We start from the raw sequence: 14,616 nt of genomic DNA on the forward strand, positions 1-14,616 counted from the left end.
GATGCCGGGAGCGCCCCCGAGCCCGCGCCAGGCCTTTTGCCTGCCCAGACCGGGCCAATCGACCGTGGAGTACCTCAGCCGTGCTAGGCCCCGCTAGCCGGCCGCCGAACGCCTGCGGGGCCTCGCTGGCGAGCCGAACCCAGGCACGTGACTTCGCGATGCGGACTGCGCCTGCGCGAGGCCCGGCTGCGGCGTGTGTCTGAGAGAGGGTGACCCGGGGTACAGCCAGGTGCGCGACGGGGACCAGACTCGGGGCGACGCTGGGCCAGGCATTGGGCGGGCGGCGAGGGGCGGCGCGGAGGCCCGGGCGGAGTTCACTGCGCGGGACACTTCGAGTGAGTTCTTACTTGCTCCTTTCAGGAGGCCCGGGACCCGGGCGGAGACAGGCCGAAGGGGCAGGGAGTGTCTGAGCCAGGATCGGGGGCGTCGGATGAGGAAACTGAGGCGCTAAAGGCCACTGTCGGAAGGGGTCGGGGTTGGCCTGAGGGTTCCAGTGAGCGTCTGAGGACCGGCGGGTGCCTCGAAGGGAGGACGGCATGACTCTAATTCAGGGTTGTTTTTTTTTTTCTTTTTTATTTCAGTATATTATGGGGGTACAAATATTTAGGTTACCTATATTGCCCTTGCCCCACCCGAGTCAAAGTTTCAAGCGTGTCCATCCCCCAGATGGTGCGCACTGCACCCATTAAGGGTGTATATACCCATCCCCTCCTCCTCGCTCCCATCTGCCTGACACCCGATGAATGTTATTACTGTATGTGCACTTAAGTGTTGATAAGTTAAAACCAATTTGATGGTGAGTACATGTGGTGCTTTAATTCAGGGGTTTTTAACCTGAGCAGGTTAAAGAATTTGGGCAAGGAGAGGATGACACCTTTATCTTCTCTGTGTGAAATTTAGCATTTCCTTTCTCCATTGCGTTAGCAGTGCCTAAAACGATGTCGTAATTTCAAGTGAGGATGAGTGTAAATGATATAGTTCGAGCTAGAGTTTGTGCAGCAACTACAAGGTGGTATTTCGAGCTACCATTTACACTCATTCGTGTTTTGGCATTATGATAGGATCTTGTTATTTAAATACATTGAAAAAGAAGCATATATACTAGTATAGCAAGAAATTGTTTTTAAAACATTTTGATATCTATTTCAATGTCATTTGGGTTTTGGGGGTAATTCTGTGTATTTTCATTATTACATGGAAACACCATGCTTCTAAGAAGAATGCAGAACCATAAAGGCCCTCTGCACTAGTGTCAACAAGGTGCTGGTCTGGAGAAGCTGTTTAATACATCACATGGACCCAGGTTCAAAGCCAGCTTAGGCCATGCTGGCCAGTCTCGCCCACTGCATGCTGCAGGACCCAAACAAGTCTTTCCCCTGCAGGGCCCCAGTTATTAATCTGTTCAATCTGCCATCACTTCTGAGGCCTATCCAATGACAATCTTCTAATATAATCAGACTTAAAAAGAAATTGTGAAATTAATGTTAGTAATATGTTTTATTTGGTTCAGTATATCTCTTATTTCAACATGTAAAATAGTTATGAATGTGTGTATATTTTACATTCATTTTTTTTGTACACCAATTTTGAAATCTGGTGTGTATTTTACACTTAGGGCATCTCCATTCAGACTGGCCACATTTCAAGTGCTCAGTGCCCATGTGTGGCCAGTGGCTACTGTGTTGGGCAGCACAGCTCTTGCCCATTTGTCCACAAACTTTGTAGAAAAGAAATGTTTGAGGCCAGGCGCAGTGGCTCACACCTGTAATCCTAGCACTCTGGGAGGCCGAGGCGGGCGGATTGTTTGAACTCAGGAGTTCGAGACCAGCGTGAGCAAGAGCGAGACCCTGTCTCTACTAAAAACAGAAAGAAATGATATGGACAGCTAAAAATATACATAGAAAAAATTAGCCGGGCATGGTGGTGCATGCCTGTAGTCCCAGCTACTCGGGAGGCTGAGGCAGAAGGATTGCTTGAGTCCAGGAGTTTGAGGTTGCTGTGAGCTAGGCTGACGCCACGGCACTCACTCTAGCCCGGGCAACAGAGTGAGACTCTGTCTCAAAAAAAAAAAAAAAAAAAAGAAATGTTTGAGTTAGCTTCCCTTTGCAGAGGCCTAGAATGCCAACACTTTTTTCCTAATAATGAATGATAATAGCTATAATTTTTGAACACCTGTTAAACGCCAGACATTGTGCTAAAAATATTTTGTCTTGCAGTTGATGAAATGGAGACATAGCAAGGTCAAATACTGGGCCCTGCCACACAGCTCTGGCTGGGACTCAGACTCAGCTCTGCCTTGGCCACACATCTTGAGTGCGCACTGAGCCAGCATTGTGCCACATGCTGTACTTAGGAGATGTCCTCTCATCCAGTTATTGCTGCAGTGCCCTGTGGGTGACATTATTGTTAACCACAGTGCAGAGGTGAGACTGAGGCCAGAGCAGTGAATGGTTAGGGACACATGGATGGTTGTTGGCAGAGCTGAAATCTGAACCTAGGCTTTCTAACCTCAGTTGTAACCACTTCTCTGTCTTCTTTCTGCCTTTTGTGACTAGAAACCCAAGTTGACTCTCTTCTCTTTCCTGGACATATTCTAGGCCCTGGAGTGACAGGAAAGCCAGAAATGGACCTCGTGAGATTCACTCGGCTCTTCTCCGGGCCCCGCCCCATGGGATTGTCCCTCTTGCAACAACTAGACCCTCTCAGAACCAGGTGGGCAGGAGGCAGGGAGGGGCCCGCGTGGCTGACTCAGCTGGTGTCAGTGGCCTTCAGCAGCTCCCTCTCTCGGCGACCCCTCAGCCAGAAGAGCCAGAACACGAGGAGCCTTAGCTCTGACCCGAGCCAGCCCAGCCCCACAGCCACTCAGGAGGAAGAGGAGGAGGAGGAGAGCTTTGGGACCCTATCCAACAAATACTCCTCCCGGAGACTGTTCCACAAATCGACAGCCCAGCTCCATAACCTTCGGCTCAGAGAACAGAGTGTTGAGGAAGATGAGGAAAATGAACCAGAGCCAAGATCACGGGGCCCGAAAAACACCCCTTACTGGTACTTCCTTCAGTGCAAACGCCTGATCAAAGAAGGAAAGGTGAGGGAGACTTTGGACTACGCTTGGCTTCCCTGGCAGCTCAGTGTTTTGTGAGGGGCCACCTGAGCAGCCCAGTCTCCAAATGTTGGGATGCTCAGGGCCTGGTCCACAGGCCTCTCCTCTTCTCTGCCTTCACCCATGTGCTGACCTGCCAGCCTCATGGCTTTAAGTGCTCCACCCTCTACTGCAGTTTCTTATTCCTGTTTCCAGCCCCAGCCTTCCCTGGACCCCTGGCCTATGTGTCCAGCTTCTTCCCCATCTCCCTTCCACTTATCCACACAGGAAGCTGTACAGATCCAGGCCTGGAATTTTGTTCCCAACCTTGCTTTCCCCACGCTTTCTTCATCTCACCAAATGGCAACCCCGTTCCACTCACCCAGGTCAAATGCCTTCAGGTCATCCTTCATTCTTCTCATTCTCTTATCAACTCTACCTTCAAAATGTCAGCAGCCCTAACTAATTCTCACAACCTGCCCCTGAATGCCCAGGTGTGGCCTTTTCCTCCACCCGTCAGCTATCAGGACTCTTGTCCCCGGGCTCCCTGCCATCTGCTTGCAGCACAGAGCTGTCTTCTTATTTTCTTATTTATTTTCATTTTTTTTTAGAGACAGGGTTTCCGTCTGTCACCCAGGCGGAGTGCAGTGGCATGATCATAGCTCACTACAACCCCAAACTCCTGCAGAGCTGTCCTTTTAAACAGCAAGCGGCTCACGTTAATCCTCTCTCCAAAACTCTCAATGTATTCAGAGGCATTAATGTTGTTCGTTTTCTTAGGTATTGATAAGGGCACTGCGTTTATGTTTAGAAATCTCTTAGAGGTATGTGTTAAAGATCTTATGGATGAAATGATGAGATGTCTGGGATTTGTTTTAACAATTCAGGGTTTTTTCTTTTTTTTTTTTTTTGTTCTTGTTGTTGTTCTTTTACAAATTGGCACACCGAGATCAGTTTGCAGAGGGATTGCAGGCCTCCCTCCCTCCGCTGAGGGTCCCTGAGGCCATCCTGAGCCCCTTCCCCATCACCCCTTCTCCCGCAGCTGGCTGAGGCCCTGGACCTGTTTGAGAGGCAGATGCTGAAGGAGGAGCGATTGCAGCCGCTGGAGAGCAACTACACGGTGCTGATCGGGGGCTGCGGGCGGGTCGGCTACCTGAAGAAGGCCTTCATGCTCTACAACGATGTGAGTGTGGGGCGAGGGGGTGGCAGGGGCAAGGCTCCGAGGAGCTCGGGGCAGATCCTGAACGTTATGCTGGGCAGGTGACTTCACCTCCCTGGCCTCAGTTGTCCCAGTAAAATGGAGGTGTTGTTGGGTGATAAATGACATGACATGGAAAGTCCTTCAGCACCTGCCTGGACCACAGCAGGCCCCGCATGTCCTGTTCCTTTTCCACTGCCATGCCCAGTTTGGTCACGTTCCTTCTCCCCACTTATGTGTGCATACACGCACCCGTCTTCTAGAGCCGGTCCTTTAAATTTAAAGGGCTTTCACCTCTCTTGAAAGATGGTTTTGCTTTATATTCACCCATCTCTTGGGTGTGTCGTATTTTTCATTCTTAGCCAGGAAGCCATTTCTTTTGGGAGTCAGGAAAGAGCCTTGCCTGAGAGGAGTGTAGGCTCTAGCAGGAGAGATCCCCTCTCCTCCTGCACCCAGAAGCTGGGGGACCCTGGGAACCCTAGGCCTCTTGTAATTTGGGACACTCTGCTCCAGGCCTGTGATCTCTAGATGGAAGCAAGGGGGAGAAATCGCAGGGACAAATGGTAAAGTAACATTATGTCCTTTACATTTTTTTTTTCTTTTTATGTCCTCAGTTGAATGGAAGACATTATGTCGTTTAAAAGATCTAATAAAATGTCATGGTGTAGGAAGATGAGAGGCTGCCCCGGCCTACTAGCTGGCAGAAAAGAGTTCAGGGCCAAGCAAGGGGCAGGCAGAGGGGGGAGTGTCTGTCAGGACCCTTGGTTGACAGGCCAGCAGCCCTTCCTGACGTTTGGAGCATCCTCGAGTGACTGCCCTGCTCATCTCCTCAGAGAAGCCCAGGCCATTCTCTTTAACCTCTGTTGTTCTCTGTCACTTTGTGGCCTTTTTAATAAATATTTTTGGTTGAGTTACTTTTTTAAATAAATTTTTTACTTTCAAATAATTTTAGATTTATAGAAAAGTTGCAAAGATGGTATAGAAAGTTCCCAAATACCACTCACCCAGTTTCCACCAGGGTAACATCCTACATTGTGATGGGACATTTGGACTTATCACTGGTGACATTAACCTTGGTCATTTGGTGAAAGTGGAGTTTGCTGGGTCTCCGCGTGAAGGTGCCTTTTCCCTGGTCGTCTTCTCTTTTCTAGGTATCCTCCACAGCACTTGTCACTGTTCGGATCACCCGTCTGTGATGTGTCTCCCTTCTAGATTGGAAGCTCAGTGAGGACAGGCTGTGTCCACTGTGCTAACCCCAGGGCCAGTGCCGGCCACATAGCGAGTCCTCAGAACACATCTATGGAGTATGGGGTTACACACAGAGCTTATGTCATCCTCAAAGTATTATAGGACTTGCCGTCTTCATTTTGCAGATAAGGAGACTGAGGCCCAGAGAGACAAAGGGGCATATGCAGGGCTCCCCCACTTGAGAACACTGGGGCTGGGTTTGAGCAGGCTCTTTACACCCCTTAGCAGCCTGTCACTTGCCCTCGGCCCTTGGCTTTACCAGAAAGTTCTCAACCTTGAACACCTGCCTCAGTCCCCTGGAGGCTTGACAAGTAGAGTCGGGCTTGACACACCTCCAGGGCATGTGACTCCACAGGTCAGGTGGCCCTGAGAATGTGCATTGCTTCCACTGCTGCTGGCTGGGGGGTACTTCCCGAGAATCCCAGTATGTGCCCTGCCTTCCCGCTTAGCCTTTGCCACGGCCTTTCAGGGTGATGGTGTCATCCCCATTTTCCTGATGAGGAGCTCACTTGCCCACGACTCCTCAGTTAGTTAACGTACACTCCCTTCTCCCCTTGACAGTTAGGGTGACGTGGTCAGGCCTGAGTATGAGGACATTGGGAAGACCCTGGTGCAAGCACTCTGCAACCACAAAACAGCAGGTGCAGAGTGGGCTGACAAGTGCCGAGGGGAGGATGGTTTCTTATTTGGTCCTTCTCAGGGTGTGGGCTCAGTTCTCAGAGTCCCTCTGATGGACCGGGGGTTTGGAGAGCCGACTCTGATGTGTCACCTGGCCCTGCTGCAGTGCCCAGCCTGTTGGATGCAGTGACAGGATCCTCTCTAGCTTCCTCTGGGGTGGCTGCTCACCTGTGTGTCCAGCTGATCCTGGGCCACCTCTGAGTTTCTCTTATCTCAACAGATGAAAAAGCGGGACTTAGAGCCTTCGGACGCCACGTACACGGCCCTGTTCAACGTCTGTGCTGAGTCCCCCTGGAAGGACTCCGCTCTGCAGAGTGCCCTGAAGCTCCGGCAGCAGCTCCAGGCCAAAAACTTCCAGTTCAACTTGAAAACCTACCACGCCTTGCTGAAGATGGCGGCCAAGTGCGCAGACCTCAGGATGTGCCTCGATGTGTTCAAGGTGGGGACACCCCTTCCTTTCTGTGCCCCTACTGGGGGCCAGTCCTCTGTGGCCGGTGTGAGGCTGTTGTGTCTGCCTTCCCTCATGGAGGAAGGGTCAGGGAGGATGAGGAGGCAGCCCTGTGCTGGACACTGGATTCACAGATGAATCCCACAAGACCCTGCCCTCAGAGGCATCAGGCTGACAGATGAGGAAACTGAGTCTGGGGAGCTGAGGCCTTGCCCATGCACCCACAGCTGCCTAGTGGTGGAGCTGGAACTTGAAGCCAGCTCTGTGCCATTCCAGAGCCATGAATCCGGGGGCTGCAAGTGGCCACTGGGGTGGTCTTTGCAGAGATGCCACACAGACTTGTCTGGAGCAGGGCTGAAAAAGGTGGCAGCCGGGCTGCTCTGGTTAGGAGCTGGATCCCGGCCTCACCTACGGATGCACGGGCCTGGCTCAGGCCCTGCTGCAGGTTCTCAGTGGAACCTCCTTCTTCCCTCCCGTAGGAAATTGTTCACAAAGGGCACGCAGTCACAGAGGAGACCTTCAATTTCCTGCTCATGGGCTGCATCCAGGACAAGAAGACAGGCTTCCGACACGCCTTGCAGGTCTGTCCCCTGCCCTGCCTTCCTGCCCCGCTGCACCCGTGTGCCTGTGCCAGGGGTGCCAAATGATGATCCCGTGAGCACCCACGATTGCCCTGTGCAGGGTGTTTTTATATTTGCACTCTTGCCTTTCCCAGCAGCCACTGCAGCCCCCATTTTATAAACAGCTGGGAGAGGCAGCTGGCTGAGGCCCAGTGAGGGTGGCCCCCACTTCTCCCACTCTGCGGGGTGGCCTCTGTGCAGTTGCCCAGACCCTCTAAATTCATGGCCCCTGAAAGCCTGCAGCTCAGTCACCTGGGGACTCATTCAACCCCTCCCACTGTGGCCCCTGCAGCTCAGCATCTCTGCAGGGGCGACCCAGGAGTCTGCGTTTAATCCCAAGAGATTCTCATGGACGTCAAAGTCGAACACACTGCTCTGATCCCATCTAGGACCCCCAGAGACAACCTCCCTTACCAAGTGGGGAGTTAGTGTTATAATTGGCACCACTGCTTTCATGGCTTCTCAGAGTTGGAAAGACCCAGAGCTTAGCTCAGACCCTCCAACATGAAGTGTGGACCCTACACCAGAGCATCAGCCTCACCTGGGAGCTAGTCAAGAAATATCAGCTCTTGGTCCCACACGGCCCTCCTGTGGCCAGTCTGCATTGCCCCCCAGGCAGTTGGTCTGTACAGGGTTTGAGCCCCAGTGATCTGGGTCAGCTGTGGACCAGATGCTTACACCACCTCTGCAGAATCCCTGGGAGCAGTGGCTGCTGACTGCCCTGTGATCATCAGCAAGCTTCTTTGTAGTGAAAAATCAGCCCAGATCTAGTTCCTCCCACTCTTTGGCCTAGATCTGTTCTAGTTAGAAATAATCTGTCACAGTAACAGCAGGTTTGTGTTACAAACTTACTAAACTGCCTGAGCTAGGTACCATTAGCCCCATTTTACAGGAGAGCCAACTGAGACTTGCAGAGGTTAAGCAACTTGCCTAAGGTCCCACAGCCACCAACTGGGAGAGCCGGGACTTGAACTGTAATCCTGACACTAGTGCTTGAATCTCGGTGCCACACTCTGCTGCCACAAGAGAGCACTTGTGTCGCTTCCGTCAGCCGCTGTGTGGGTGGGATGTGGCTGCCGAGACCGTTGCCTTCCTTAAGACCCAGGCTGGTGGGCAGCGGCCCTCCGCCAAGGTTCGCCCATCTGGGGCCTGACCAGCCCTCCCTCCCTACCACCCCAGTCTGCACACTGATGCAGGCAGGATGTCAGATGCAAGCCCCTAGCCCCATGTTGAATCCGCACACAAAGAGGAGGGCGCCTGTGCGGCATCTTGGGAATGGCAAAGCATTGGAGAGTGTCAGCAATCAGAGGTTGGTGACACTTGGAATGTACTAGATGCCGAGCTGCGAAGAGGAGAATGATTTCTTCTCACCAGGAGACGGAGGCCTGCAGAGCCCACAGCTAGAAAAGGGGGAGCAGGGCTCTGTCAGAGCCTTGGGCTCTCATCTGGGGCCGCGCGCGCAGCTGGCACTCAGGCAGTGCTGTTGAATCCCGGCCTTAAAGGTCAGCCTAGGCTCTTCCAGAACCCAGCCTCTCGGGCTGGCCCTCCCTTAGGGGGACATGGTGAAGCTGAACAAAGACCCCCAGTACAGAAGCCCTGGGGAGAGGGCAGAGGGATTAGACTGTAGGGACAATTTGGGGGTGAATTGAGGAAGGACAGGAGGCTGCCCAGGGAGCTCCAGATTTCTGAGGATTCTTAGTTGCTGCGCCTGGTGTCGGGTTAGACGCTTTCCACACCTTCCTCACGCCCCTCACGCTGGCTGATCTGACCACTGACTCCCGGCGCCCACCTCTGCCTGAGGCTCTTCTGAGGTGAAAGCATCGAACTGACGCTTGTCCCCCCCCCCCCCCCAAGCAGGTCTGGAGGCAAATGCTGAGTCTGGGGCTCAAGCCCAGCCCACACAGCTATAACCTGCTGTTGGTGGCAGCTCGGGACTGTGGCCTGGGGAACCCCGAGGTGGCCGCGGAGCTGCTCCTGAGGCCCAGGGAGGAGGCAGCCTTGCTTCAGCCCCCGGCAGGCAGGCGGCGGGGAAGGAGGAGAACCCAAGCTGCCGCAGGTGATAGCATGTCGGCCAGGCTACATGTGGAGGTCCTGGAGAGGCAGCTGTTTCTGGAACCTTCTCAGGCACTTGAGGGGCCTCCAGAGCCTCAGGAGGCCAGAATACCCAGCAAGGCCCAGGTGGAAACTGAGGCAGAGCCTGACCACACAGTGGCCCTCACCCCAGTGGCCCTGAAGCCACCTCCCTTGGAGCTGGAGGCCAACCTCCTGACCCCTGGGGCCGTCTCCCCAGCAGTGGTCTCCTTTGGGATGGTGAGCACCCCAGCTGACAAGCTGGCCTTGATGGGGGGCCTAGAGGGCTTCGTGGGAAAGATGGCTGAGCACGGGCTCCAGCCCGACATCAGGACCCTCACGCTGCTGGCCGAGGTGGTGGAGCCGGGGAGCCCCGCAGAGACCTCGCTGCTGACCCTCCTGGACACGCACCAGGTGGAGACTGATGTGACGTTCTTCAACACGCTGATTAGGAAGAAGAGCAAGCTGGGAGACCTGCAGGGGGCAAAGGTGAGGACCTCTCGGCTGGGACCTCCGCCCCCCCACCCACCCTTAGACTGCGGAGCCCGGCTCACCTGCTGGTCTGCCTGTTCCTCCGGGCTCATCAGGCTCATCTGCAGCCCGTGCCGGGCCTGGCCCTGAGTGAGGTCCCAGGAGCTGAGTGGTGAATCCACCAGATGCCCTCCTTGCCCTCCTCGTGGAGCCCCCAGGTTGGCGGGGACGGCAGCCCCCAAACACGTCATGACGCTGATAAGGGGGCATGAGATGTACGGGTGCTGTGGGAACTTGTGGCCAAGGTGTCACTCCCTGGGCAGTGGCCTCTGATGCCCCAAGAGCCCCGAGAGTCCTTGGTCTTTACACCACTCCCCCAACAGCACTTTCTCTGTGCCAAACGCTCTTCTGAGAGCCTCATGTCCCTGAGTTTGTTTATTGATCAGACCAGAGGCCCGGCTAGTGTGTGGCTTTCCCTGCCTCACAGATGGGGACATCGGGGCCCTCTCGGGACTTCATCCATTCACATGACAAGCCTTAATGGGATGCGTTTTTTTGCCAGAAGCACTGCCCTGGGCACCCGAGAGGGTCAGAGGTGCCAGACACTGCCTCTGCCATCAGGTCCTCAGTGCAGAGCACACCTCCTTTTGGACAAGCCAAACGTGACAGAGCCCTTCCCCAGGGACCCTCCCTGACCCAGCCAGGCTGAGTGGGCAACCGTCTCCCTTACCCTGGCCAGGGGCTCCCTCGGCCAGTGTTTCCCACGCTGCGGTCATTGTTGCCTTCGCTCTAGAGCCTGAAGGACCGAGCACAGGGGTGGCTGACAGAGGAGCACACGGCAGTGGGTGGGAGGGTGGAGATGTGAAGGGTGTTCCCAGAGAAGGGACAGCTTGCTGGAGGCGGGCAGGGTGGAGGTCAGGGTGCATGTGCAGAACAGCTGAATTTTGGGGAGCTGCGTCCCTGTGGTGGGGGGTGGGCTGGACACGACTGGGGGCCTGAGAGCAGAGCTTTGGCCCCTGGGGTCTCCAGCATCCAGCCAAGGGCTTCACCAGAAAGGCTCTCACCAGGGTGGTGGGTTACAGGTTACAGTGACACTGTCTGTCCTCACAGGCGCTGTTGCCAGTCCTGGCAAAGAGGGGCATTGTCCCCAACCTGCAGACGTTCTGCAACCTGGCCATCGGGTGCCGCAGGCCAGGGGACGGAATACAGCTGCTTGCAGACATGAAGGTGAGAGGACCCAGGCCTGGGCAAGATACCTGTGGTGCCGAGGAGCACTCTGGGGGGCAGGAAGAGTGGGGCAGATCAGTGTCCAGTGTAGAATGGTCATTGGTCCCATTTGGGAGAAAATAGACCCTAGTGAGTGCTGCAGGGCTGGGCGTGGAGAGCCATGGGTGTTCGCATCTTGAAGGTGACACTGAGGGGTGGGGACGGGCCTTGGCCCCAACACTCCAGAGGGATGGAGGGTATGACCAGAGCAGGGGTTATCAGAATTCCTGGTGGGGGGCCACGAGCTCTGATATGCACCCACCCAGCCCCCATGGAGACCTTGGTGAGTGGATTTTATCCACCACATCAGAGGGCACTTCCTGGGGATCAGGTTGGGGTGTCCTCCACGCTCATCATTCTCTTGCTGTTTTGCCTGGACACCGGCTGCTTTTTTTAGGCTGACCAGCACCTCCTGGTGACCACGTGTCAGCAGTAAGCCCACAACCAAGAACGGGGAAGTGGTGTCTCCCGTGTCATTATCCCCTCAAATCCTCTGGTCTCTGCAAGCAGCAGGGGCTTCCTTTTTTGCAACTTCTTGTGATGGGCTGAGGGGAGGTTGGCACTTGCTTCCTCTGGGGTGCAGGTGTGTAGCCCCTTGTCGCTAATAGTTTCTGCCCTTCCTGTCGCTGGTCTTCAGGGGCCCGACTGGCAGGTAACTCTCCAGGTGGGACATGGTGCAGCGGGCTTTGTGCCAGCCTCTGCCATCATCCTGCTGATTATATGATGTCTGTGATGTTCCAGAAGTGCCAGGTGACCCCCAACACCCACATCTACAGCGCCCTCATTAACGCAGCGGTCAAGAAGCTGGACTACGCCTATCTCATCGACATCCTGAAGGACATGAGGAGGAACAGAGTCCCAGTGAACGAGGTGGTCATCCGCCAGCTGGAGTTTGCAGCCGAGTACCCTCCCACCTTCGACAGGGTGAGCGCCGAGCTCGGCACCCCCCCACCCCCTGCCCCCCCAGTCCTGGCCGGTGGGGTGTGTTCTCTTGCCTAAAACTGCCCAGAGCTTCCCTTAGGAGAAATCCCAAAGTCCTTAGACCACAGCCTGCAAGTCCCGGTCCTGGTCTATGTGGTTCATTTCATCTTTCAGGCTGGTTTTGCCTTTGTTGACTCTGTCCTGTCCGTCCCACTGGCCTCCCATTTCCATGAGGCCACCAACCTCTTTCCTGCCTCAGGGCACTTGTGCTCCCTCTGCCCCACCAGGTGCCCTTTGCTTTTCACTAGACTGGCTCCTCCCTCCTCCTCCCATAGGCCTTTGCTTGAATGGCTTTCTCACGTGCCCTGCCTGCTGCCTCCCCACTGCACACAGCCCTGTGCCTTTGCACATGCCTTGCAGCCTGTGCTCACGTGCCCGTGACTGCCACCTCGGCCTTTGGTAAGCCACAGGCTTCCAGCGGTGGAGCCCGCCTGCCTTGCCCACCCCGGTCCCTGGTGCCGGCACATTGCCAGGTGCTCAGTGGACTGTTTTGTTCAGTGAATGGCAGCAGCAGGGCAGTGATGGAATTTGCCTGGTCACGGCCAGATACCCTCCTGTTCAGGCTCTGGGGCTTTGGTTTGGGGTCTGTTGAGTCAGACCCTGTGCTGAGCATCTCCAGAGCACCCAGAGTGACAGCAGTCTGGAGTACAGCCCAGAGGGGAGGGAGACAAGCAGATTGGCAAGGACAAAGCCATGGAGCGTGGGGTCAGGGCTGCTGGGCAGGTGTGACATTAGAGTGCCATTTTGAAGGCTTTCAGGAGTGAGGGGACAGCAGTGGAGTGTGCCCAGCAGAGGGCATAGCTGGGCATCTTTGAAATGTCCTCATTGATTGCTCAGTGCTTTAAATATTCTGGATATGTAGTCTTTTGTTGATTCCACATTGCACATTATCTTCTAGTCAGTGGATCATCTCTTCACTCTTTGGTTGTAGGGCCCACGAAAGGTCTTCTTAGGTTCAACTCAAACATTCTAAGACTACCCTAGGCCTGAAGCTTGTGGTATTCCCATCATATACAGACATCCCTGACTTACTGCAGTTCAACTTACGATATTTTGACTTTATGATAAACCCATCATACAGCACGGTATAACCCCACAAGTTGAGGAGCTCCTTCCAAAGGCTTGCGGTGGGATTATGGGATGCCTGTCACTTTCACACCATCATGAAGTTCGTTGTTAAGTTAGGGACCATCTGCCGTGTTGCCAGCATTGAACGCATTTTCTACTTAGGATGCGTTTATCGGGATGTAACCCTATTATGAAGGAGCATCCGTACTCATCCTCCCTCATGTAGCCTATACCTGGCCAGGGGCCTGCCCAGCAGACAGAAGACCCCAGAGCAGTGGTTTGTGTTCATAAGTGCTGGTGAACTTGTTTATATGATGGTGGACTTGTTTATATTTCTATTTGTGATTCTTTTTTTCTTTTGTCTCTTTCTCTATTTGTGAGCTTGTCAAGTTTTGCTTTATGTACTTCAGGCTATATTAGGTATATTCAAGTTTAGAATTGGTAAATCTTCTGAATCAAACCTTTTATCTTCACATAGTGACAGTCTTTATCTCTGATAATACTTTGTGGCCTGTTTTCTCTATATATTCCCCTCCCAGCTGTCTTTAGGTTTCTGCCTGGTGTACCTTGTTGCTCCTTTTCTTTCTCTGTCTCCATGGCGACCGCTGCAGCAGCGATGGGTCAGAGGGAGGGGCCCGGCAGACCAGAGGAAGAGTTGGTGGGACTGTGGTTCTATCTTGGGGCTAGGCTGTGGGTGGAGGAGTACAGCAGCACACGTTTAGGAAGATGACTATTTGGCAGGTGGGGATCTGGAACTGTCTTGTGGCAGGACAGCAACCTCAGCTGGAACCTGCTTCTCTGCAGTGAGCTGCTCCCACGCTGCACGTCAGCAGCTCTTCTCCCATCCCCTGCAGCTGCCTGGCAAGGAGAGCAAGCAGCAGGGACCTGTTGCCCTGAGGCCTGAGCTGGCTGCCGTGGTTGGGATTAGCTGTAGGTAACAGGCAGGGACTCCCATCAGGGGGCTCCTCTGCACCCTGAACCCCACGCCTTTCCAATTACAGTACAAAGGGAAGAACACCTACCTGGAGAAGATCGACGGCTTCCGAGCCTATTACAAGCAATGGCTGAAAGTGATGTCAGCAGAGGAAACCCCCCACCCCTGGCAGAAGTTCCGGATGAAGCCCAAGGGGGACCAAGACACCGGGGAGGCTGATGTGGATGGAGGCCCTGAGGGCAGGTGATGGGGAGCATGGTTGGAACAAAGTGTCCGCCTCACAGCACTTTGTGGGAGCCCCAGGAGTCCCTTCTATATTAAACACAAGTGAAAATGCTGGTGTGGCTTCATGCACGAGGGAAAGTCCTGGCCCGGAGTAAGAGCTGCAGCATTTCGCAGGCACTGGCATGAGGACAGACTTTGGGCCCAGGGTGCCCACGTTCACAGCAGGTCTAAGGAGAGTTTGAGCCACCTTCGTGTGTCAGGGGCATCCCTGCCTCTGAGAGGCTGTCACCCCCGTCACTGAGGAGGCAAGCACACTTGCCCAGGGTCACA

The 14,616-nt window shown here is 54.4% G+C and overlaps 1 protein-coding gene across 2 annotated transcripts; it reads left to right on the plus strand.

Annotated features, from left to right (window-relative positions):
- The first annotated feature begins 181 nt into the window (after positions 1–181).
- PTCD1 (pentatricopeptide repeat domain 1) lies at positions 182–14,524 on the plus strand. Of its 2 annotated transcripts, none has more exons than XM_069486520.1 (9): positions 182–335; positions 2,598–3,085; positions 4,122–4,262; positions 6,424–6,642; positions 7,131–7,232; positions 9,129–9,830; positions 10,923–11,039; positions 11,820–12,002; positions 14,129–14,524. In XM_069486520.1, the coding sequence occupies exons 2-9, from the start codon at positions 2,624–2,626 to the stop codon at positions 14,306–14,308; spliced, it is 2,106 nt and encodes a 701-aa protein (XP_069342621.1). In that variant the 5' UTR covers positions 182–335; positions 2,598–2,623; the 3' UTR covers positions 14,309–14,524. The 2 variants fall into 2 exon arrangements, with proteins under 2 accessions (XP_069342621.1, XP_069342622.1); XM_069486521.1 differs by having other exon boundaries at positions 193–229.
- Positions 14,525–14,616: the final 92 nt, after the last annotated feature.

This window comes from Eulemur rufifrons, chromosome 14 (genome assembly GCF_041146395.1).
Source record: "Eulemur rufifrons isolate Redbay chromosome 14, OSU_ERuf_1, whole genome shotgun sequence".
Taxonomy (NCBI): domain Eukaryota; kingdom Metazoa; phylum Chordata; class Mammalia; order Primates; family Lemuridae; genus Eulemur; species Eulemur rufifrons.